General features: G+C 41.8%; 1 protein-coding gene across 4 annotated transcripts in view; it reads right to left on the reverse strand.

Moving 5' to 3' along the window:
• Window positions 1-27,480, reverse strand: part of LOC112237355 (contactin-associated protein-like 5) — a 112,141-nt gene that overhangs the window by 48,538 nt on the left and 36,123 nt on the right. For 3 of the 4 annotated variants that reach the window (XM_024405957.2, XM_024405951.2, XM_042318116.1), the window contains exons 4-5: window positions 27,284-27,431; window positions 22,047-22,250 (exon numbers count right to left, since the gene is read on the reverse strand). In XM_024405957.2, coding sequence (XP_024261725.1) covers window positions 22,047-22,250; window positions 27,284-27,431 — 352 coding nt within the window. Of the gene's footprint in view, window positions 1-22,046; window positions 22,251-26,446; window positions 26,761-27,283; window positions 27,432-27,480 lie in introns of those variants that run through there. The other variant, XM_024405964.2, reaches the window with a different exon arrangement.

The following is a 27,480-nucleotide window of genomic DNA, read 5'->3' on the forward strand; positions in this document are numbered from 1 at the left end:
TGGATGGCAGAAATGTCAAGTTATATATCACTCAATTTGATTTATTACATGATTAAAGGAATTCTGTGCAACTAGCATAAGGTCTGGATGCCTTATATGGAATAATGTATGAGAAAAGGAATCTGTATTAAAAACATGCCCACGTCAGGGGAGATAATTATTTAAGAAATCCCTAGCTGCTGGGCTGCTCAGTCCTGGCCCTGGGGGTCTGCCATACTGTTGCTTGTCACTCTGGCCTTAGACAAACACACCTGAATCCAATAGTGAATGTTTCACTAAAATGCTAAAGCTGAGCGGGGTGTGTTGGATTTGGGCGCTGCGGGGCAGTGGACCCTTAGGGACAGGATGGGGCAACCCAGCTATGTAGTGCAAGTAAAAACAGCTCTACAGTAGTATTGGGCCTGTGATATGAATTACAGTGTCCTCCATATTTATTGGCTCCATACTCCAAAAGTTTGGATTTGAAATCAAACAATGACTATGAAGTTAAAGTGCAAACGGTCAGCTTTAATTTGAGGGTATTTTCATACATAGAATGTAAAAAATTAGCAAACCCTGCCCACCCGGGGCACTGGGTCAAGCAAAATGAACCCACCCAATGGAACCTCTTCCCCAGATAAGACGTGTGGCAAGTACTTGCCCTTGCTCAGAAAATAGCTACTGTTGTGAAAATGGGCTTCCATGAAGTTGTTCAACAATCTTGAGCAGATGGCCAGGACAGGGATTACATCTGACTACTTTCTACTTGGCCTGTCAACCGTCAAACCAGAGACAGGTGTGTTGTTGGTAAGTAGCTCAATTTGGTTTATAGCTATGTCCTTACTTGACAGGCTATGCTGCAATGAAACTAGCCTATTATGCTGTGATGTAACTATCTAAATTAATAGCCTCTACCTGACGTGTAATGTAAGAGGAAGATTTGCATAGCTAACGTTGCACCTGAAGACAGGTCTGAAGAATGGCGCTGAAAAGTATAGTGGCCGTTTTATGGGCTCCTGACCAATTCTGCTATTATGTGTGTTTTTTTGTACATAATGTTTCCTCCATTTCCTATGACGAAAAGAGCGTCTGGACATCAGAACAGCAATCACTACTCTCAATTTGAATGAAGATCTCTACTTCAAAGGGTTGGCGGCGCAGGACATACTGATCACTCCGGACCAGGCCCTAATACCGGACAATCGGAAGAGAAAGAGACGGCAATGCGGGCACCCTGATGAAACTACCCTCTCTTCTATTGGCAAATGTACAATCACTGGAGAACAAACTGGACGGGTTCCGTTCGAGACTACCCTATCAATGGGACCTGAAGAACTGTATTATCCTATGTTTCTCAGAAATTTGGCTGAACAAGGATATTGTTAATATACAACTAGCTGGTTTTTCTATGTATCGGCAGGAAAGAATGTCAGTGTAAGCTCAAGGGGGGTGGCGTGTGTCTCTTTGTTAACAGCAGCTGGTGCGCAATCTTTAATAGTAAGGAAGTCTCTTGGTTCTGTTCGCCTGATAGAATATCTCATGACAAGCTGTAAACCATACTATTACCAGTCTATCTACCAACACAAACCGATGACAGCACTAAGAACCATCAAACAGACAAAGCGACAATACAGAACTATGATCGAATCCCACTACACCGGCTCTGACACTGGATGTGGCAGGGCTTACAAACTATCACGGATTACGAAAAGAAACCCAGGCGCGAGCTGCCCAGTGACGCGAGCCTACCAAACGAGCAAAATATATTCTATGCTTGCTTCGAGGCAAGCAACACTGAACCATGCGCGAGATCACCAGCTGTTCCGGATGACTGTCTGATCACACTCACCATAACCGATGTGAAAAAGACCTTGAACAATAGAAATAGAAAAAAGTCATTTTGACTGCTCTTTTTTAATTATTATTACTCTGCCATTTTCTTGTTGTCATGCTCCCCTCTGTCCTTGACTTTTACTAAATAAGTCTATACACACACTGTTGATGTTAGAATCTTAATATCACCAACAGAACTTGAGTTATAACCAGTTTACGGAGGGTCATTTTTTAAAATGGTTTTCCCCTTTGGTCCCTCCTTCTCCCAAGGGCCTGTTCCGCTCTTTCTTCCGGCAGTTGAAAGTGCAGTGACCAGCTGATAATCACACCGATAATTGCCTTGAAACTGAACTTAAACTATACCGAAACTATTTTCACACATATAGTAACAGAATAAGTAAATGTATTTTTTCATTTTCTTATTTCACCTTTATTTAACCAGATAGGCCAGAACAAGTTCTCATTTACAACTGCGACCTGGCCAAGATAAAGCAAAGCAGTGCGACACAAACAACACAGAGTTACACATTGGATAAACAAACGTAGAGTCAATAACACAACAGAAAAGTCTATATAGTCTATATACAGTGTGTGCAAACGTAGTAAGATTAGGAAGGTAAGGCAATAAAGAGCCCATAGTGTCGAAATAATTACAATATAGCAATTAAACACGAGTGATGGATGTGCAGAAGATGAATGTGCAAGTAGAGATACTGGGGTGCAAAGGAGCAAAAGGAAAAAAGTAGCTTGCTTGCTAAATCAGCCCTTTCCCAAGCCATGGATGGAGATGGGGATTTGGACTTGTGGTTTTAACTTAATTCTCTGTACAGGCCAATGATTATGAGGACGATTCTGATCTAACCATAACTTAATATGTTGTGCCACAGGCCTGAGACGATTAATGTTCAATATGTGATCGACCGCCTTGATTCAGTCTTCGGGCTCCCAAGTGGCGCAGCTGTCTAAGGAACTGCATCTCAGTGCTAGAGGTGTCACTACAGACCCTGGTTTGATTCCAGGCTGTATCACAACTGGCTGTGATTGGGAGTCCCATTAGGTGGTGCACAATTGGTCCAGTGTTGTTAGGGTTTGATCTGAGCATTCTGTACTAAAAAAGCAGCCAACAAGTGTTCAGGATATGTTGGAACTCCTTTAAGACTGTTGGAAAAGCATTCCTCATAAAGCTGGTTAACTTCTTGGATATAGGGGGCGCTCTTTTAATTTATGGATAAAAAAACGTGCCCGTTTTAAGCGCAATATTTTGTCACGAAAAGATGCTCGACTATGCATATAATTGGCAGCTTTGGAAAGAAAACACTCTAAGGTTTCCAAAACTGCAAAGATATTATCTGTGAGTGCCACAGAACTCATGCTACAGGCGAAACCAAGATGAAACTTCAACCAGGAAATGGGCAGAATTTTTGAAGCTCTGTTTTCCATTGTCTCCTTATATGGCTGTGAATGCGCCGGGAATGAGCCTGCCCTTTCTATCGTTTCTCCAAGGTGTCTGCAGCATTGTGACGTATTTGTAGGCATATCATTGGAAGATTGGCCATAAGAGACTACATTTACCAGGGGTCCGCCTGGTGTCCTTTGTCTAAATTGGTGCGTAAGCTACAAGCTGCACGCAGTCATCCAGTGATTGAGAGGAGAGAGGAGGCTTTCAACGAACGATATATCATGAAGAGATATGTGAAAAACACCTTGAGGATTGATTCTAAACAACGTTTACCATGTTTCAGTCGATATTATGGAGTTAATTTGGAAAAAAGTTTGGCGTTTTGAAGACTGAATTTTCGTTTTTTTTTGGTAGCCAAACGTGACGCACCAAACGGAGCAATTTCTCCTAAACAAATAATCTTTCAGGAAAAACTGAGCATTTGCTATCTAACTGAGAGTCTCCTCATTGAAAACCTCTGAAGTTCTTCAAAGGTAAATGATTTTATTTGAATGATTTTCTGGGTTTTGTGAAAATGTTGCCTGCTAATGCTAAAGCTAAATGCTACGCTAGCTGCGCTAGCTGTTACACAAATGCTTGTTTTGCTATGGTTGAGAAGCATATTTTGAAAATCTTAGATGACATTGTTGTTAACAAAAGGCTAAGCTTGAGAGCTAGCATATTTATTTCATTTCATTTGCGATTTTCATGAATAGTTAACGTTGTGTTATGCTAATGAGCTGCGGGGATAATTACACTCCTGGATACAGGTTTTTTTCGTAGCTAAACGTGACGCACCAAACGGAGCGATTTCTCCTAAACAAATAATCTTTCAGGAAAAACTGAGCATTTGCTATCTGAGAGTCTCCTCATTGAAAACATCTGAAGTTCTTCAAAGGTAATGGATTTTATTTGAATGATTTTCTGGTTTTTGTGAAAATGTTGCCTGCTAATGCTAACGCTAAATGCTACGCTAGCTGCGCTAGCTGTTACACAAATGCTTGTTTTGCTATGGTTGAGAAGCATATTTTGAAAATCTGAGATGACAGTGTTGTTAACAAAAGGCTAAGCTTGAGAGCTAGCATATTAATTTCATTTCATTTGTGATTTTCATGAATAGTTAACGTTGCGTTATGGTAATGAGCTTGAGGCTGTATTCACGATCCTGGATCCGGAATGGCTCGACGCAAGAAGTTAAGAGAAGGCCAAGACTGGGCAAAGCTGTCATCAAGGCAAAGGGTGGCTACTTTGAAGAATCTAAAATATATTTTTTAAACACTTTTTTGGTTACTACATGATTCCATTTGTGTTATTTCATAGTTTTGATGTCTTCACTATAAATCTACAATGTAGAATATGGTAAACATAAAGAATAATCCTTGAATGAGTAGTTGTGTCCAAACTTATGACTTGAATTTATTCCGCCCCTGTGAGACTGGTGTCTTTTTGTTGTCACGGCCTTACTGTATATCACCATGGCATATGAACGAATGGGTTGTAGAGCAAACAACGCAATTATCACAACAGCGGTTGTAAAATGTACTTTTTACTGGCTTTGCATGGCTTCCTCAGAGATTTTACCCACGCACCGCTACTGAAACTGGAAATAAACCCTGTATCAGTCCCAGTGTCGACCCGTCATTCATTCTGTTTTGAGCCCCACCTGTCTGGCTAGTTTGTTTTGCATGTTATTTTGCCATTAATAAGTGTCACATATCAGGTTGCAAAACAATGTACAAAAATAAATAAAAATCTTTAACTTAATAAAGCCGCACACAAACACAGCCTCTTAGTAAGGCAGCTCTAAAATGCAGGTGTTTCAGCCTATCTCAGAGCTTGCTGTGGTGGTGGGGTAGCCAGTGAAAAAAACGGAGCATAGGGGTTGGTAATGTTCTCTAGTTTTGCCGTGATTGGCTCAGTGTTCTGTCACTCATGGGGACACTACATCATTGCTAAAGAGCTCAAAAATTCAAACCACTTGGGTGCTACCATAGAGTTACATTATAAGTGCCCATCCTAGAAGGCTCAAGGTCATTGCCCACAGATTAAATGACGACAAACCACGTTATATCTACAGTAACTTTGATTGGACTGATCATGTCAACATCATACTTTCAAAATCTTAGCTAGCAAGCTAGCAGTCATCATCATGAATCAAGTAGACAATCTACTGGCAAATCATGTTAAATTTTTGTCATATGAAGAGAAATTATGAAGAGAAGTTAGAGAGAAAATGTATTGCTTCTCCTCGGCCATTGGACATAAACATTACACAACAGGTTGGAAATCGCAAATTCAACAATGAGTGGCTTGGAAGGAATCATTGGCTAACTAAAAGCATTGCCAAGCAATCACTAGCCTGCTATTCAGTGGAGTGGATGTGTGGTCCAACTTTGGGTTTATGGGTCTCTTTTCCAAGCTTAAAAGGATAAACATTGGCCATGCTGTCAATCCAGCATGACTTCTGCCGCTTTCAAAACTGGAAACTGGGAGATCCATATAAAAGATTTTACTGAGTCACACAAAAGGAAATCAGTCAATCGAAATAAATAAATTATGCCCTAATCTATGGATTTCACATGACTGGGAATACAGATATACATCTGATAGTCACAGATACTGTACCTTACAAAAAAGGTAGGGGCGCGGATCAGAAAACCAGTGGGTATCTGGTGTGACCACCATTTCCCCCATGCAGCGTGACACATTTTCTGTGCATAATCAGGCTGTGTTGATCAGGCTGTTGACTGTGGTCTGTGGAATGTTGTCTCACTCCTCTTCAATGGCTGTGCGAAGTTTCTGGATATTGGCGGGAACTGGAACATGCTGTGGTACACGTCGATCCAGAACATCCCAAACATGCTCAGTGGGTGTTATGTCTGGTGATTATGCGGACCATGGAGGAACTGGGAAATTTCCAGCTTCCAGGAATTGTGTACAGATTCCTGCGACATGGGGCCATTATCATGCTGAAACATGAGGTGATGGCGGCAGATAAATGGCCCGACAATGGGCCTCGGGATCTCATCACAGTATCTCTGTGCATTCAAATTGCCATCGATACAATGCACTTGTGTTTGTTGTCAGTAGCTTATGTCTGCCCATACCATAACGCCACCGCCACCATGGGGCACTCTGTTCACAACGTTGACATCAGCAAACCACTCGCCCACATGATGCCATACACGTGGTCTGTGGTTGTGAGGCCAGACTGCCAAAGAATCTAAAATGACATTGGAGGAGGCGGCTTATGGTAGAGTAATGAACATTCAATTCCATGGCAACATTGCTGCAGTGAGCATGCCAATTGCACGCTTCCTCAAAACTTGAGACATCTGTGGCATTGTTATGTTGTGTGACAAAACTGCACATTCTTGAGTGGCCTTTTATTGTCCCTAGCACAAGGTGCACCTGTGTAAAGATCATGCTGTTTAATTAGCCTCTTTTTTTATTTTTATTTTACCTTTATTTAACTAGGCAAGTCAGTTAAGAACAAATTCTTATTTTCAATGACGGCCTAGGAACAGTGGGTTAACTGCCTGTTCAGGGGCAGAACGATAGATTTGTACCTTGTCAGCTCGGGGTTACTAGTCCAATGCTCTAACCACTAGGCTACCCTGCCACCCCTTTATATACCACACCTGTCAGGTGGATGGACTATCTAGGCAAAGGAGAAGTGCTCACTAACAGGGATGTAAACAAATTTGCGCAAAAAAATTGAGAGAAAATTGGCTTTTTGTGCATATGGAACATTTCTGGGATCTTATATTTCAGCTCATGGAACATGCGACCTACACTTTACATGATCATAATATGTGTAACTACATTTTAAGTAAATACCTGCAGTCAATTTGTGCAATACATTAGGAGATCAAGCAGATTGTGTTCTTCATTTCACCTACAGTTTGACATTCGACATTTGAAGTCGGAAGTTTACATACACCTTAGCCAAATACATTTAAACTCAGTTTTTCACAATTACTGACATTTAATCCTAGTAAATATTCCCTGTCTTAGGTCAGTTAGGATCACCACTTTATTGTAAGAATGTGAAATGTCAGAATAATGGTAGAGAGAATGATTGGTAGAGAGACTTCTTCCAAGATGGCGTAGCAGTCAGACGTCTTTGTCTTCGTCTTGTCGTGTCCCGTGTATATATCTTTTTATATATTTTTTCTTTGCATATATTTTTAAAGTATTTTTCTTAACCTCATCTTCAACATACTCTCCTGCAATCCGCCTCACCCAATGTGGTATGGATCTGCTATTTTTTAACCAGAACCCCGAACAGAAGCTAGCCAGCTAACTAACTACTAGCTAGTAGTCAGCTAGCCACTACTAGCGGTCATCAGCTAACCTTTAGCCCGGACAACTCTTGCCAGTCTGCACAGCGCGATTCAAACCAGAGCATATCGGGCGTATTTTTCTCCATTATCTCCGGATTCCTACCGCAAGCTCTGAACCTTTTTACCTGGATCATCGCAGCTAGCTAGCAAAGTACCCTGAATGCCCATCTGCTAGCCTGCTATCCGCAGCCCGCTAGCTGTCTAGAGCATATCGGACTTTTAGCTGAAGAGGCCCATCGCACAATTTCTTTGGCCACTATACCTATTTTGCCAATTGGCCTGGACCCTTTTACCACACGGAGCTCTGCTGATCACGACTGGTCTGCCGACGTAACAGCACAAGGGGGCTACAACAGACTTCTTCCATCACGGCGTCCCCCTTCTGCTGGCTTGCTAGTCGCGGCCCGCTAGCTGTCCGAATCGCCGTGCCTCCAGCCCGCCGAGCTACTCATTGGACCCCTATGATCATTCTGCTACGCATGCCTCTCCCTAATGTCAATATGCCTTGTTCATTGCTGTTTTGGTTAGTGATTATTGCCTTACCTCACTGTAGAGCCTCTAGCCCTGCACAATACGCCTTAGCTAACCCCTCCCACACATGCGGTGACCTCACCTGGTTTAAATGATGTTTCTACAGACAATATCTCTCTCATCGTCACACAATGCATAGATTTACCTCCACTCTATTCACATCCTACCATACCTTTGTCTGTACATTATGCCTTGAATCTATTCTACCGTGCCCAGAAACCTGCTCCATTTACTCTCTGTTCCAAACGTAATAGACAACCAGTTCTTATAGCCTTTAGCCGTACCCTTCTCCTACTCCTCCTCTGTTCCTCTGGTGATGTAGAGGTTAATCCAGGTCCTGCAGTGCCTAGCTCCACTCCCATTCCCCAGGCGCTCTCATTTGTTGACTTCTGTAACCATAAAAACCTTGGTTTCATGCATGTTAACATTAGAAGCTTCCTCCCTAAGTTTGTTTTATTCACTGCTTTAGCACACTCTGCCAAGCCGGATGTCCTAGCCGTGTCTGAATCCTGGCTTAAGAAGACCACCAACAACCCTGAAATTTCCATCCCTAACTATAACATTTAGAACTGCCAACGGGGGCGGAGTTGCTATCTACTTTTAAAAATCCACCTTTCCAGAAACAAGTCTCTCACAGTTGACGCTTGCTATAGACCACCTTCTGCCCCCAGCTGTGCCCTGGACACCATATGTGAATTGATTGCCTCCCATCTATCTTCAGAGCTCATTCTGTTAGGGGACTGAAACTGGGACATGCTTAACACCCCAGCCATCCTACAATCTAAGCTTGATGCCCTCAATCTCACCCAAATTATCGATGAACCTACCAGGTACAACCCCAAATCAATAAAGATGGGCACCCTCATAGATATCATCCTAACCAGCCTGCTCTCCAAATACACCTCTGCTGTCTTCAACCAGGATCTCAGCGATCACTGCCTCATTGCCTGCGTTCGTAATGGGTCTGCGGTCAAAAGATCCACCACTCAACACTGTCAAATCCTCCCTAAAACACTTCAGTGAGCAGACCATTCTAAACTACCTGGCCCGGGTGTCCTGGAAGGATATTGACCTTATTAAGTCAGTAGAGGACACCTGGTTATTCTTTAAAAGTGCTTTCCTCACCATCTTAAATAAGCATGCCCCAATCAAAAAATGTAGAACCAGGAAACCAGAACCAGAAATGTGCATCCTGTAGCACAAACTCCAAAAAGTTCTGGGACATTGTAAAGTCCATGGAGAATAAGAGCACCTCCTCCCAGCTGCCCACTGCACTGAGGCTAGGAAACACTGTCATCACCGATAAATCCATGATAATTGAGAATTTCTATAAGCCATGCTTTCCACCTGGCTACCCCTACCCCGGTAAACCTCTCTTTCGTATCATCTGAGATCCCCAAAGATTGGAAAGCAGCCGCGGTCATCCCCCTCTTCAATGGGGGAGACACTCTAGACCCATATCTATCCTACCCTGCCTTTCTAAGGTATTCGAATGCCAAGTTAACAAACAGTTCACCGACCATTTAAAACCCGCTATGCAATCTGATTTCCGAGCTGGTCATGGGTGCACCTCAGCCACGCTCAAGGTCCTCAACGATATCATAACCGCCAACAAAAAGAGACAATACTGTGCAGCTGTATTCATCAACCTGGCCAAGGCTTTCGACTCTGTCAATCACCACATTCTTATCGGCTAACTCAAAAGCCTTGGTTTCTCAAATGACTGCCATCCTTGACTTCGGCGCTGTCATTTACAAAATAGCCTCCAACACTATACTCAGCAAATTGGATGCAGTCTATCACAGTGCCATCCTTTTTGTCACCAAAGTTCCATATTCTACCCACTACTGCGACCTGTAAGCTCTTGTTGGCTGGCCCTCGCTTCATATTCGTCGCCAAACCCACTGGCTCCAGGTCATCTATAAGTCTTTCCTAGGTAAAGCCCTGGCCTTACCTCAGCTCACTGGTCACCCACCCACCCATAGCACACGCTCCAGAAGGTATATTTCACTGGCCACCCCCAAAGCCAATTCCTCCTTTGGCCGCCTTTCCTTCCACTTCTCTGCTGCCAATGACTGGAACGAACTGCAAAAATCACTGAAGCTGGAGACTCATATCTCCCTCACTAGCTTTAAGCACCAGCTGTCAGAGCAGCTCACAGATCACCGCACCTGTACATAGCCCATCTGTAAATAGCGCATCCAACAACCTCATCCCCATACTGGTATGTATCTATTTTGCTCCTTTTCCCTCCAGTATCTCTACTTGCACACTCATCTTTTGCACATCTATCACTCCAGTGCTTAATTGCTATATTGTATTCCTTACCTCCCTTATCCACCTCATTTGCACACACTATATATAGACTTTTTCTATTGTATTATTGACTGTATGTTTGTTTATTCCATGTGTAGCTCTGTGTTGTTGTTTGTGTCGCACTGCTTTGCTTTATCTTGGCCAGGTCGCAGTTGTAAATGAGAACTTGTTCTCAACTAGCCTACCTGGTTAAATAAAGGTCATATAAAAAATTAAATAACATTTCTTTCAGATGTTATATCTTTCATCACATTCCCAGTGGGTTAGAAGTTTACATACACTCAATTAGTATTTGGTAGCATTGCCATTAAATTGTTTAACTTGGGTCAAACATTTCAAGTAGCCTTTCACAAGCTTCCCACAATAAGTTGGGTGAATTTTGTCCCACTCCTCCTAACAGAGCTGGTGTAACTGAGTCAGATTTGTAGACCTTCTTGCTCGCACACACTTTTTCAGTTCTGCCCACAAATTTTCTATTGGATTGAGGTCAGGGCTTTGTGATGGCCAATCCAATACCTTAACTTTGCTATCCTTAAGTAATTTTGCCACAACTTTGGGAGTATGCTTGGGTTCATTGTCCATTTGGAAGACCCATTGTGAGCAAGCTTTAACTTCCTGACTGATGTCTTGAGATGTTGCTTTAATATATCCACATAATTTTCTTCCCTCATGATGCCATCTATTTTCTGACGTGCACCAGTCCCTCCTGCAGCAAAGCACCCCCACAACATGATGCTGCCACCCCCGTGCTTCATCGTTGGGATGGTGTTCTGCAGATTGCAAGCCTCCCCCTTTATCCTCCAAATATAACGATGGTCATTATGGCCAAACAGTTCTACTTTTGTTTCATGAGACCAGAGGACATTTCTCCAAAAAGTATGATCTTTGTCCCCATGTGCAGTTACAAACATTAGTCTGGCTTTTTATGGCGGTTTTGGAGTAGTGACATTTTCCTTGCTGAGCGACCTTTCAGGTTATGTCGATATAGGACTCGTTTTACTGTGGATATAGATACCTTTGTACCTGTTTCCTCCAGCATCTTCACAAGGTCCATTGCTGTTCTGGGATTGATTTGCACTTTTCGCACCAAAGTACGTCCATCTCTAGGAGACAGAATAAGTCTCCTTCCTGAGCGGTATGATGGCTGCCTGGTCCCATGGTGTTTATACTTGCGTTTGGCTGGTAGTCACACAGGTAAATGAGCTTACAAAAATGATGCATGGCCACCATATTTCTCATGTTTATTATAGACAGAATGTAGCCAGCTTCAGTCAATTTAGCATTTTACCAGAGAAAAGTAGGCTGGCTACACCAAGAAAAAAAGTAGAAAATGATCTACACATCAGTCAGAGCCAGGTCTGCTGATAGAATGCCTGTTATTGAATTATCATCGGAGTTGAGAAGTGCAACTGAAGCACGAAATGTGTTTGATGCCATGCAGAAATTACAATAAGTAGCTATTTACATCTGTGTTTACAAAATGCAGCAAGTATTTCTTATGTGTTGTATACTTAACCCTATGTGAAAAACGCAGAAATCTGTATTAGCCTGACCCCTAAATTTAACATGCTAGTTAATCTAAGTAAGTTGCTGAATTAATAAGGTGACAGGGCATCATATAGTGTTTGTTTTCTGCCATGTTTGAGAAGTCAAAGCCCTTTGGTTAGTTATTTGTACAGCTGCCAATGCTATCTTGAATTCCTTGCGTATTTTCTCCTCTCTGTTCTTGGCCCATCTTCTCCTCTCCCCTCTTCTCCGAGCAGGGTCCATCTTCAGCTCTCCCCTCTTCTCTAAGCAGAGAAGGCAGGCCTGTCGCCCAAATGACTGAACACAGATTGAGCGTGTAGCCTACACATGCTGCTCCAGAGCCAGTACTGGTCTTTCAGACAAGCAAGCCTCAAAACTTTGTTCAGTTGCAAAATGTCTCTCTCACATTCACTTGTAAATGTACAAACTCACCAAAATGACATTGGGTAGCTCCTACCTATGTCTAAATTCATGAGCTGGATTGCCTATATTTTCAATTTGTTTATTTTCATTTGAGCTCTCTAACATATTTAGCTAGCAGCCTCCATTGAAATTCGCTGTTACTTATGCTCATTTTGTTAGCAGATAATAGAAACACAATGGGCTTTTTGTGTGTTATTTGGCACCCCCTTGTGTACTAAGCCAGTAATACTGTATATGCCGGTATGAGAGAAGGACGATGTGACGATACGAAAGTCTGAATACCGCCCAACTCTAATTCTAATGTTACCCAAGGCCTTCATAAACACAACCAAGTGATTATTTTTGCATTAGCATAAATTAAATATATTAATTACACTGTGAGAATATAATTAGCTTGAAGGGGGGTCCGTCAAGGCCCAGCGGTTCTACTGTGAAACAGGTTAACATTCACAAGGCAGCAGGGCCACAGGGATTACCAGGACGTGTACTCAGAGCATGCGCTGACCAGCTGGCAAGTGACTTCACACATTTTTAAACTCTCCCTGACCCAGATTGTTATACCTACATGTTTCAAGCAGACCACCATAGTCCCTGTGCCCAAGAATGCCAAGGTAACCTGTCTAAATGACTATCGCCCCGTAGCACTCACATCTATAGCCATCAAATGCTTTGAAAGGCTGGCCATGGCTCACATCAACACCATCATCCCAGACACACTGGATCCACATACCGCCCCAACAGCTCCACAGATGATGCAATCTCTATTGCACTCCACACTGCCCTTTCCCATTTGGACAAAAGGAACACCAACAGTATAGTGCTTTAGAAAGTATTCATACTCCTTGTCTTACAGTGGCTTTCGAATGTATTCACCCCCATTGATATTTTTCCTATGTTGTTGCATTACAACCTATAATTGAAATGGATTTTTATTTGGATTTCATGTAATGGACATACACAAAATTGTCCAAATTGGTCATGTGAAAAAAATTACTTGTTTAAAAAATAAATACACATTTTTTTACGGAAAATTGGTGCGTGCATATGTATTCACCCCCTTTGCTATGAACCCCCTAAATAACATCTGGTGCAACCAATTACCTTCAGAAGTCACATAATTAGTTAAATAAAGTCCACCTGTGTGCAATCAAAGTGTCACATGATCTGTCACATGATCTCAGTATATATACACCTGTTCTGAAAGGCCCCAGAGTCTGCAACACCACTAAGCAAGCGGCACCACCAAGTAAGCGGCACCATGAAGACAAAGGAGCTCTCCAAACAGGTCAGGGAAAAAGTTGTGGAGAAGTACAGATCAGGGTTGGGTTATAAAAGAATATCCGAAACTTTGAACATCTCACGGAGCACCATTAAATCCAATCTTAAAAGATTGAATGAATATGGCACCACAACAAGCCTGCCAAGAGAGGGCCGCCCACCAAAACCCACAGACCAGGCAAGGAGGGCATTAATCAGAGAGGCAACAAAGAGACCAAAGATAACCCTGAAGGAGCTGCAAAGCTCCACAGTGGCGATTGGAGTATATCAAATCAAATCAAATTTATTTATATAGCCCTTCGCACATCAGCTGATATCTCAAAGTGCTGTACAGAAACCCAGCCTAAAACCCCAAACAGCAAGCAATGCAGGTGTAGAAGCACGGTGGCTAGGAAAAACTCCCTAGAAAGGCCAAAACCTAGGAAGAAACCTAGAGAGGAACCAGGCTATGTGGGGTGGCCAGTCCTCTTCTGGCTGTGCTGGGTGGAGATTATAACAGAACATGGCCAAGATGTTCAAATGTTCAAAAATGACCAACATGGTCCAATAATAATAAGTCCATAGGTATATGTCCATAGGACCACTTTAAGCCGTTAACTTCACAGAGTTGGGCTTTACGGAAGAGTGGTCAGAAAAAAGCCATTGCTTAAAGAAAAGAATAAGCCAACACGTTTGGTGTTCGCCAAAAGGCATGTGGGAGATGAGATGAGATCAGATGAGAGTGGGAGATCAGATGAGACTAAAATGTAGCTTTTTGGCCATTAAGGAAAATGCTATGTCTGGCCGAAACCCAACGCCTCTCATCACCCCGAGAACACCATCCCCACAGTGAAGCATGGTGGTGGCAGCATCATGCTGTGGGGGTGTTTTTCATCGGCAGGGACTGGGAAACTGGTCAGAATTGAAGGAATGTTGAATGGCGATAAATACAGGGAAATTCGTGAGGAAAACCTGTTTCAGTCTTCCAGAGATTTGAGACTGGGATGGAGGTTCACCTTCCAGCAGGACAATGAGCCTAAGCAGACTGCTAAAGCAACACTCAAGTGGTTTAAGGGGAAACATTTAAATGTCTTGGAATGGCCTAGTCAAAGCCCAGACTTCAATCCAATTGAGAATCTGTGGTCTGACTTAATACACCAGCGGAACCCATCCAACTTGAAGGAGCTGGAGCAGTTTTGCCTTGAAGAATGGGCAAAATTCCCAATGGCTAGAAGTTCCAAGCTTATAAAGACATACCCCAAGAGACATGCAGCTATAATTCCTGCAAAAGGAGGTTCTACAAAGTATTGCCTTTGGGGGGTGAATAGTTATGCACGCTCAAGTGTTCTGTTTTTTTGTCTTATTTCTTATTTGTTTCACAATAAAACATATTTTTCAGCTACAAAGTGGTAGGCATGTTGTGTAAATCAAATGATACAAACCCCCCAAAAATCTATTTTAATTCCAGGTTGTATGGCAACAAAATAGGAAAAATGCCAAGGGGGGTGAATTATTTCACAAGCCACTGTATTCCACATTTTCTTGTGTTATTGCCTGAATTCAAAATGGATTAAATCGTTTTTCCCCCTCACCCATCTACACTGCCGTTCCAAGCAAAAAGGCAGTAACTGCTCATTTGGTCGAAAATGAATGTCATTTTTGCTACCTTAAATGCATGCTTAATCGTGTGGACAAGTATCCTGCCTCTATTGTATTTTGGAGAAAATGGGGGTCATGTTAGCTGTAACTGCATAAAGTTACTGTGAAACAAAGGTAAATAAAAGCAATTTTTCCACACTATGTGCAAGCCTTTTTTGCTTGTTAGGGCATGTTTTTAGACATTGTGAAGGAAGCCTGTACAGAATAAAAACATTCCAAAATATGTTGTAACACACAATACCCAATACTGACAAAGTGAAAACCTGTTTTGGAAATGTTCTCATATGAATTGAAATGGAATACAGAAATATCTCATTTACATAAGTATTCACACCCCTGAGTCAATACTTTGTAGATGCACCTTTGGCAACAATTACAGTTGTCTTTGTATGTACACAGTCTTTCTGTGTAAGTCTCTAAGAGCTTTCCACACCTGGATTGTGCAACATTTGCCCATTATTCTTTTTAAAATTCTTCAAGCTCAGTCAAATTGGTTGTTGACCTTTTCTAGACAACCTCTTTCAGTTGTTGCCATACCTTTTTAAGTAGATTTATGTCAAAACTGTAAATTGGCCACTTAGGAACATTCACTGTCTTTTTGGTAGCAACTACAGTGTATATTTGGCATTGTGTTTTAGGTTATTGTACTGCTGAAAGGTGAATTCATCTCCCAGTGTCTGTTGGAAAGCAGACTGAAGTAGGTTTTCCAATAGGATTTTGACTGTGATTAGCTCCATTCCATGTATTTTTTATTCTGACAAACTCCACCGTCCTTAAGAATTACAAGCATACCCATAACATGATGCAGCCACCACTATGCTTGAAAATATGGAGAGTGGTACTCAGTAATGTGTTGTATTAGATTTGACACAAACATAACACGTCGCGGACCAGGATGTCTTGCTCCCAGACAAGACTAAATAACTTTTTTGCCCGCTTTGAGGACAATACAGTGCCACTGACACGGCCCGCTACCAAAACCTGCGGACTCTCCTTCACTGCAGCCGACGTGAGTAAAACATTTAATCGTGTTAAGCCTCGCAAGGCTGCAGGCCCAGACGGCATCCCCAGCCACGTCCTCAGAGCATGCGCAGACCAGCTGGCTGGTGTGTTTACGGACATATTCAATCAATCCTTATCCCAGTCTGCTGTTCCCACATGCTTCAACAGGGCCACCATTATCCCTGTTCCCAAGAAAGCTAAGGGAACTGAGCTAAACGACTACCGCCCCGTAGCACTCACTTCCGTGCTTTGAGAGACTAGTCAAGGACCATATCACTTCCACCCTACCTGACACCCTAGACCCACTCCAATTTGCTTATCGCCCAAATAGGTCCACAGACGACGCAATCGCAACCACACTGCACACTGCCTTAACCCATCTGGACAAGAGGAATACCTATGTGAGAATGCTGTTCATCGACTACAGCTCAGCATTTAACACCATAGTACCCTCCAAACTCGTCATCATGCTTGAGACCCTGGGTCTCGACCCCGCCCTGTGCAACTGGGTACTGGACTTCCTGACGGGACGCCCCACAGGTGGTGAGGGTAGGTAACAACATCTCCACCCTGCTGATCCTCAACACTGAGGCCCCACAAGGGTGCGTTCTGAGCCCTCTCCTGTACTCCCTGTTCACCCACGACTGCATGGCCATGCACACCTCCAACTCAATCATCAAGTTTGCAGACGACACTACAGTGGTAGGCTTGATTACCAACAACGACGAGACGGCCTACAGGGAGGAGATGAGGGCCCTCGGACTATGGTTTCAGGAAAATAACCTCACACTCAACGTCAACAAAACATAGAAGATGACTGTGGACTTAAGGAAACAGCAGAGGGAGCACCCCCCTATCCACATCGACGGGACAGTAGTGGAGAGGGTAATAAGTTTTAAGTTCCTCGGTGTACACATCACGGACAAGCTGAAATGGTCCACCCACACAGACGGCGTCGTGAAGAAGGCGTGGCGGCGCCTCTTCAACCTCAGGAGGCTGAAGAAATCTGGCTTGTCACCAAAAGCACTCACAAACTTCTACAGATGCACAATCGAGAGCATCCTGTCGGGCTGTATCACCGCCTGGTACGGCAACTGCTCTGCCCACAATCGTAAGGCTCTCCAGTGGGTAGTGAGGTCTGCACAACGCATCACCGGGGGAAAACTACCTGCCCTCCAGGACACCTACACCACCCGATGTCACAGGAAGGCCATAAAGATAATCAAGGACAACAACCACCCGAGCCACTGCCTGTTCACCTCGCTATCATCCAGAAGGCGAGGTCAGTACAGGTGCATTAAAGCAGGGACCGAGAGACTGAAAAACAGCTTCTATCTCAAGGCCATCAGACTGTAAAATAGCCACCACTAACATTGAGTGGCTGCTGCCAACACACTGACTCAACTCCAGCCACTTTAATAATGGAAATTGATGTAAAAAATATATCACTGGCCACTTTAAACAATGCTACTTAATATAATGTTTACATACCCTACATTACTCATCTCATATGTATATGTATATACTGTACTCTATCATCTACTGCATCTTTATGTAATACATGTATCACTAGCCACTTTAAATTATGCCACTTTGTTTACATACCCTACATTACTCATCTCATATGTATATACTGTACTCGATACCATCGACTGCATCTTGCCTATGCCGTTCTGTACCATCACTCATTCATATATCTTTATGTACATATACTTTATCCCTTTACACTTGTGTGTATAAGGTAGTAGTTTTGGAATTGTTAGATTAGATTACTCGTTGGTTATTACTGCATTGTTGGAACTAGAAGCACAAGCATTTCGCTACACTCGCATTAACATCTGCTAACCATGTGTATGTGACAAATATAATTTGATTTGATTGATTTGATTTGTATTCAGTCCAAAAAGTACAGGCTTTATTCTGTACAGGCTTCCTTCTTTTCACTATGTCAATTAGATTAGTATTGTGGAGTAACTACAATCTTGATGATCCATCCTCAGTTTCCTCCTATCACAGCCGTTAAACTCTGCAACTGTTTTAAAGTCACTATTGGCTTCATGGTGAAATCTCTGATTTTCCAGTTTCCTTCCTCTCCGGCAACTGAGTTAGGAAGGATGCCTGTATCTTTGTAGTAACTTGGTGTATTGATACACCATTCAAATTGTAATGAATAACTTCACCATGCTCAAAGGGATATTCAATGTCTGCTTTTAGCCATTGGAAACCTCTCTGGTCTTTGTGACTGTATGTGTTTGAAATTCACTGGCCAACTTACAGATAATTGTATATGTGGATACAGAGATGAGGTAGTCATTCAAAAATCATGTCAAACACTATTATTGCACACTGAGTGAGTTCGTGCAAATATTATGTGACTTGTTAAGCAAATATCTACTCCTGAACTTATTTATGCTTGCCTTAACAAAGGGGTTGAATACTGATTGATTCAAGACTTTTCAGCTTTTCACTTTTAATTAATTTGTAAAAATATCTTAAAACATAATTCCACTTATGGGGTATGACATTATGGGGTATTTTGAATAGGACAGTGACCAAAAATCTGAATGTAATCAATTTTGAATTCAGGCTGTAACACAACAAAATGTCTAGAGGAGTGAATACTTTCAGAAAGAACCTAAGGAAAGACCCAAAGGGAGTGCCAGATATAGGGGAGGTAATAAGTGAGGTAATGGAGTCCAGGTGTGTCTGATGATGACTTGCAGGTGCACGTAATGATGGATACCAGGACCGGTAGATAGTATGCCCGGCATCGCCAAATGCCGGAGGAGTGGGAGTAGAGGTGACACTGCTACCGCATGGCAAGTCAAGTCTGGAACCAACAGGACCTTGAACAGCTTCTCCCTCCAAGCCATGACCGCTAAGTAGTTAGTTAAATTGTTAACCAAATAGCTACCCGAACTATCTGCATTAAACCTTTTTCACTAACCTTTTTGACTCATCACATACCCTGATGCTACAGTTTGCTATTTGTCACGTTATTCCTAGTTATACAGTACGTATAGTTGAATTCGGAAGATTACATACCCCTTAGCCAAATACACTTAAACTCAGATTTTCACAATTCCTGATATTTAATCCTAGTAGAATTTCCCTGTCTTAGGTCAGATAGGATCACCACTTTATTTTAAGAATGTGAAATGTCAGAATAATAGTAGAGTGATTTATTTCAGCTTTGATTCCTTTCATCACATTCCCAGTGGTTCAGACGTTTACATACACTCAATTAGTATTTGGTAGCATTGCCTTTAAATTGTTTAACTTGGGTCAATCATTTCGGGTACCCTTCCACAAGCTTTCCACAAAAAGGTGGGTGAATTTTGGCACATTCCTCCTGACAGAGCTGGTGTAACTGAGTCAGGTTTATAGGCCTCCTTGGCTTTGTGATGGCCACTGAAATACCTGGACGTATTTGTCCTTAAGCCATTTTGCTACAACTTTGGAAGTATGCTTGGGGTCATTGTCCATTTGGAAGACTCATTTGTGACCAAGCTTTAACTTCCTGACGGATGTCTTGAGATTAGCTTCAATATATGCACAAAATTGTTCTTCCTCATGAAGCCATCCATTTTGTGAAGTGCACCAGTCCCTCCTGCAGCAAAACACCCCCACAACATGATTCTGCCACCCCCGTGCTTCACGGTTGGGATGGTGTTCTTCGGCTTGCAAGCCTCCCCCTTCTTCCTCCAAACATAACGAAAGTCATTATGGCCAAACAGTTCTATTTTTTGTTTCATCAGACCAGAGGACATTTCTCCAAAAAGTACGATCTTTGTCCCCATGTGCAGTTGCAATAGTCTGGCTATTTTATGGCGGTTTTGGAGCAGTGGCTTCTTCCTTGCTGAGCGGCCTTTCAAGGTATGTCGATATAGGACTCGTTTTACTGTGGATATGGATACTTTGTACCTGTTTCCTCCAGCATCTCTACATGGTCCTTTGCTGTTGTTCTGGGATTGATTTGCACTTTTCACACCAAAGTACGCTCATTTCTAGGAGACAGAACGCATCTCCTTCCTGAGCGGAATGATGGCTGCATGGTCCCATGGTGTTTATAGTTGCGTACTATTGGTTGTACAAATGAATGTGGTACCTTCAGGCATTTTGAAATTGCTCCCAAGGATGAACCAGACTTGTGGAGGTCTTTTTTCTGAGGACTTGGCTGATTTCTTTTGATTTTCCCATGATGTCAAGCAGAGGCACTGAGTTTGAAGGTAGGCCTTGAAATACAGTCACAGGTTCACCTCCAATTGACTCAAATGATGTCAGAAGCTTCTAAAGTCATGACATAATTTTCTGGAATCTTCCAAGCTGTTTGAAGACAGTCAACTTAGTGTATGTAAACTTCTGACCCACTGCAATTGTGATACATTAATTATAAGTGAAATAATCTGTCTGTAAACAATTGCTGGAAAAATGACTTGTGTCATGCACAAAGTATATGTCCTAACTGACTTGACAAACTATAGTTTGTTAAAAAGACATTTGTAGAGTGGTTGAAAACCATGTTTTAATGACTCCAACCTAAGTGTATGTCAACTTCCGACTTCAACTGAACTTATCTACCTCAATTACCTAGGACATATGCACATCGACTCGGTCCTGTTACCCCTTGTATATAGCAAAGTTAGCGTTACTCATTGTGTATTTATAAATACTTATATTGTTATTACTTTTATTGTTATGTTGGGCTCCTGAGTGGCATAGCAGTCTAAGGCACTGCATCTCAGTGCAAGAGGTGTCACTTACATCCGGCCATGATTGGGAGTCCCATAGGGCGGTGTACAATTGGCCCGGGTTCAGCCGGGGTAGGCAGTCATTGTAAATAAGAATTTGTTCTTATTAACTGACTTGCCTAGTTAAATAAAAAATATATTTAACTTTTTTTTTCTATCTGTATTGTGGGAAAGGGCCCTGACAAAGATCCATTTCGGATCGAAACGTTGTCAATAAAGCGGTGAATTGGGAGCTTTAACAGTGTGCGGGCCTTCTTGTTCTATATAAGGGCCCGTAATTAAGCATTTCATTGTTAGTCCACACCTGTTGTTTACGAAGCATCTGACGAATTACATTTATTTTATTTTATCCCTGCTAGCTAATGTTTTTGCTTGATTATGACAAGCTCATAATCAAGTAAACCTGACAACATTTTTGATGAATGTTGCCAGCTTGCTTTCAGTGATATTTCAACTAGAACTGGCTAGCTACTGTCCTTGTTTGTTCTGATAGAATGGCAAAGACACACCCACATCAAACCACACCCCGTAAGATAACTCTCATTTGCATTAAGTGATGGCAGCAAGCTTTTCTTAATGAGCATTGACGAAAATGAGGCCAAATCAGGAAGTGCCGTTGTCCTTTAAGAATTATCTTTCCCAGCTCAACTGCTCACAATGTGAATCCTTAACAGTCTGAGTCCAGCTAGTAAATGGAGCTCAGGTGCAGTGGTAATTGGAAGGGGAGTAGAATACAAACATCCAGACTGCTTACCTGACTCCTTTTAAGGTTCAAAGGACTCCTCCCTACTTACCCAGAGTGCCGTGTGTCCTGTTACCCATGATCACTAATCTCTGACCTCTAACCCCTGACCAATGTGAGCAAGGTTGAGGTGCAGGGCCAGCAACTTACGTAGGTTGAGGTAGAGAGCCAGCATGCCTTAGTGTGACAAACTCCCTCAGGTTGAGGTAGAGGGCCAGCTTGCCCCGGTGTGACAAACTCACCCAGGTTGAGGTAGAGGGCCAGCCTGCCCCGGTGCAGCTCCAGAGTGATGTAGTCGCCCCTCTGACCCTCTCCGTGGAGCAGCACCCCCTCAGCCTGGCGGCTCTTGAATCGCAGTGAGATCACATCTTTCACCGTGCTCATGGACTTCTGGTTAAACCGGTAGAGCAGGGAGCTTCTGCCATCAAAGTCTGCCACGTACGATTCTAGATGAGGATTGAAAGAAGATCAAAGAATCATTGCTTTTTAGAAAATGGCCTCAGTTATGGCACTGTGTCACGTCTGAGCTGTGAGTTTTCTGTTGCCAGTACTTTTGAGAGGAATTGAAGTGGCAAGTTACATTTCTTTTTACAGAATTGACTTTTCACCACAAATTCTGATTGGAAGTATATGTCAAACTTTTTCTATTTATTCTGAGGTACTTTTATCACAACTCTCTAGCTCTGTCTAATACATTATCTAACACTGCGCCTCTGCTCCATGCTCGGTTCATGTGGATGGGCCTGAACTGAAGATATACTGTAGTGAGCTTCAGCAGCAGGAGAAATGTTGAATTCCTGTTTTTAAAGCCTGAATACATTATATTTTCTGATGGGATTCAGTTTCTGTAGGCAAAGCTGTCTGAATAAATAATGCAATCTCTAACATGCACCTGCTATTCCAACACAGAACTGAGGGAGGGTGATGTGCCTAGAGAAACAAGGGAATCAGCAATGAGTAGGAGAGAACTTGACGTGTTTGGGCAAACTGTTCAACTAACATTTACATTACATTGTATCAAAGACATGACTTTGCTATTGTGTATTTAAAGAATGTTTAACACGTTCGTAAACATACAAACACAATTCTAGAATCGCCCTACCTCTTAGAATTGTTTACTCAAACGAATAAGTAAAAATAATAACAAAATCTATGTTTATTGGTCACGTATACAGATTTGCAGATGTTATCTCAGGTGCAGCAAAATGCTTGTGTTTCAAGCTCCAAAAGTACAGTAATACCTAGCAATAAAAAACAAGACACACATAATCCAAAAAGTAAAGAATAAAGAAATTAGTCCAGAATATAAATATATATATACAGTATCAGTCAAAAAGTTGGACACACCTACTCATTCCAGGGTTTTTCTTAATGTTTTACTATTTTCTACATTGTAGAATAATAGTGAAGATATCAAAACTATGAAATAACACATGCTGGTTAAGTGTGCCTTAAATTCTAAATAAATCACAGACAATGTCATCAGCAAAGCTCCCCCACACCATCACACCTCCTCCTCCATGCTTCACAGTGGGTACCACACATGTGAAAATCATCCGTTCACCAACTCTCACAAACACACGGCGGTTGGAACCAAAAATCTCAAATTTGGACTCATCAGACCAAAGGACAGATTTTCATCGGGCTAACATCCATTGCTTGTGTTTCTTGGCCCAAGCTAAATTTCTTATTATTATTAGTGTCCTTTAGTAGTGGTTTCTTTACAGAAATTTGACTGTGAAGGCCTTCACGTAGTCTCCTCTGAACAGCTGTTGTTGAGATGTGTCCGTTACCTGAACTCTGTCAAGCGTTTATTTGGGCTGCAATTACTGAGGCTGGTAACTCTAATGAACTTATCCTCTGCAGCAGTGGTAACACTGGGTCTTCCTTTCCTGTGGCAGTCCTCATGATAGCCAGTTTCATTATAGCACCAATGATGGACTGTCGTTTCTCTTTGCTTATTTGAACTGTTCTTGCCATAATATTTTAGTCTTTTACCAAATAGGGCTATCTTCTGTATACCACCCCTACCTTGTCACAACACAACTGATTGGCTCAAACGCATTAAGAAAGAAAGAAATTCCACAACTGAACTTCTAACAAGGCACACCTGTTAATTGAAATGCATTGCATGAAGCTGGTTGAGAGAATGCGAAGAGTGTGCAAAGCTGTCATCAAGGCAAAGGGTGGCTACTTTGAAGAATCTCAAATATTAAATATATTTTGATTTGTTTATCAATTATTTGGTTAATACATGATTCCATATGCGTAATTTCAAAGTTTTGAAGTCTTCACTATTATTCAAAATGTAGAAAATAGTAATAATAAATAAAAACCCTGGAATGAGTAGTTATGTCCAAACCTTTGACTGGTACAGTATATATTTATTCATTGCATTGTGAAAGTATTCAGACCCCTAACCTTTTTCCACATTTTGTCATGTTTCAGCCTCATACTAGAATGGATAAAAAAAATCCTCATCAATCTACACACAATACCCCATAGCAATAAAATCAATACCTTATTGACGTAAGTATTCAGACCCTTTGCTATGAGACTCAAAATTTAACTCAGGTGCATCATGTTTCCATTGATCATTCTTGAGATGTTTCTAAAACTTGATTGGAGTCCACCTGTGGTAAATTCAATTCAATTGATCATTTAGAAAGGCACACACCTGTAGACATAAGGTCAGAGCAAATACCAAGCCATGAAGTCGAAGGAATTGTCCCGTAGAGCTCCGATACAGGATTGTGTCGAGGCACAGATATTCTTTTTTTTTACAGCAGTGGCTTTCTGCCTCAGGGCCTGGACAGCTTGATATCATTGATGGAATTCCCAAGTTTATCAAGCCATTTTGCAGGAGAATGTAAGGCTATCTGTCCGCTAATTGAAGCTCAACAGAAGTTGGGTGATAAAACAGGACAACAACCCAAAACACAGAAGTAAATCAACGATAGAATGGCTTCAACAGAAGAAAATATGCCTTCTGGAGTGGCCCAGTCCTGACCTGATCCCGATTGAGACTCAACTGATCCGCAACTACAGAAAACATTTGGTTGAGGTTATTGCTGCCAAAGGAGGGTCAACCCGTTATTAAATCCAAGGGTTGACAAAAAATGTCCACCCTGCCCTGTCAATGTTTACACGGTGTGTTCAATAAAGACATGAAAACGTATAATTTATTAGTTTAATCACACTGTGTTTGTCTAATGTTGTGACTTAGATGAAGATCAGATACAATTTTATGACCAATGTATGCAGAAGTCCAGGCAATTCCAAAGGGTTCATAAACTTTTTCTTGCCCCTGTATTGTTGATACCTACATCGCACATTGATTTGAATCACACTGTTGCTCTCTCATTTAGCTATTTGCGCCTTACGTGGTTGTTGTGGATGGCTGTTCACAAATCTAAATGTTTATTTGAATATATATAATTTAATCGTATTATTATATGTAGTAGTGTAAAGGTTTTCTTCCTCTTCCTCTGAAGAGGTGTAGCAAGGATCGGACCAAGATGCGGCGTGCTAAGTGTCCATGGTTGTTTATTTAAAAACATAAACTCAATAAACACTCAATGACTACAAAACAATAAACGTGAACAAAACCGAAACAGTACCGTGTGGCGAACAAACACAGCCACGGAAACAATCACCCACAAAACAACAGTGAAACTCAGGCTACCTAAGTATGATTCTCAATCAGAGACAACTAACGACACCTGCCTCTGATTACTAGGCCGAACACAGAAAACAACCTAGAAACACAAAACATAGAATGCCCACCCAACTCACGTCCTGACCAACTAAAACAAACAAATAACACTAGAACTAGTATCAGAACGTGACAAGTAGAAAGCAATGGGTTAGAAGAAGTCTACATAACCAACCCATTAAGTAAAATGTAACATCCATATATGGCCAGCTATGTAAACTTTAAAAATGATTTATCCTGCAATAGATGTCATTAAATTGGTAACATACATTTTTGTCTTTTTCTAATGCCTCTTAACTGAATGTAATAAGATTACATTGCTGAGTTTATGTAATCCAAAAGTTACGTTACTGATTACAATTTTGGACAGGTAACTAGTAACTGTAACAGATTACATTTAGAAAGTAACCTACCCAACCTTGTCAATTACAATAAGGCATTATGGAAATTATGGGGAATATTCAGAACAAAAGTAAGAATTGTTCTCGTGATTAGCTGTGAAAATAAGTTAAATCGTTTTACCCTTCATTGATCTGAAGTCTGAGGGTCTAGTGAATGAAAAACAAAATGAGATGGAGAGACATGGGTGTGACTCAGTCTCCAGGCAAAGGACAGCCCTTCAGTTGACATTAACAAGATTTGCAATAAGTGTGTGAACATAAAAAAATGTAATCTGCATTCTAATGTTGAAATATTTCTTCTGTTGGTGTAATTAAAGTAGACATGTTATGTTTGAATCATGCTAATTTGGGCAGTACCGACCACAGTTAAGCAAATGACAGCTAACTTCAACATTTTTCATTGATTGTGCCCGGATCTTATGCATGTCTGTAAATCATTTTAGAGGATGTATAAAAGTCAGACCTTCCTATCAGCAAGATTTCCATAATGATTATGATGAGCCGAATACAGATTCCAAGGGCTTACCTATAAGTGCAACTTTGTCATCTATGACATGTTCAATGGTACTGCGTGGCTCCAAGATTCTTCACTTCCCCTCTGTATTTGCTCGTTGTTAGAGCACTCCGGAGTTTCATTTTAACATTGAGGTGCATGTCACGCAGCATTTATTAGCAAAGCACACATTCATCCAACATTAATACAGGGATCATGCTGTGGAACAGTTTGGCATTATGAAAGTGCTCACTCAGGGTTAATTGTAACTGTCTTTCACAAAGCAGTAATTCACTGGCTGATCCAGTTAATGCTGCTTCAGAATGTGTGTGAGAGGCGTCCCAGTTACTCCCCTTTATTTATTTAGCATTACCCAGGCAGAGACTGGCTCTCAACTGGCACGCCTGGCTGGCTGTCACTGTCTGCCTCTATTAACTGGTGAGGACTGTGTTCTGTCAGTATTTGCTTTGATCTTGTATGAAGGAAGGCATGCCAGAAGGAAATGTCTCTTCAGTTAGCACATACTGTATATCTTATTAAATAATGGGCAACAATGTAAAGGATGGTTACAATGACATTACTGGCTAGCATAATGCTATTTTCTCATGGATTCCACCGTCAACATGGGGATACAATCAGCCACATGATAGATGACAAGCCCCAATGACAAGTGTTAGAGTCTGGACAGGTCTGAACATGCTCTTGTTAGAGCAATGTCCAATGCAGTCCAGGAGTCCCACAGAGTGAATACCAAATGGGTTAGAATCACACATGCCAGAACACTATGATATTAGCTCAATGTGTATGGAGTTATTATGATATTAGCTGAACACGTTTGTTTTCTGTAATGTTGGTGATCTGGTCACTCACTGTAGGCACAGCCGTACACCTCCACTCTGAGTCCCACCCAGCCACTGGGGTTCCAGTCCAGCGGGACGAAGCGCAGGAAGCGGCTTCTGATAGAGTGGGACAACTTGTGGTGGACGACGCCATCAGCGTTCACGTTCCCCACAAACCTCTGGAGACACACAGAGAGGAAGGAGAACAGGCAGAAGGGTTACATAAGA

The sequence above is a fragment of the Oncorhynchus tshawytscha genome, linkage group LG03 (assembly GCF_018296145.1).
Source record: "Oncorhynchus tshawytscha isolate Ot180627B linkage group LG03, Otsh_v2.0, whole genome shotgun sequence".
In the NCBI taxonomy this organism is placed as follows: Eukaryota; Metazoa; Chordata; class Actinopteri; order Salmoniformes; family Salmonidae; genus Oncorhynchus; species Oncorhynchus tshawytscha.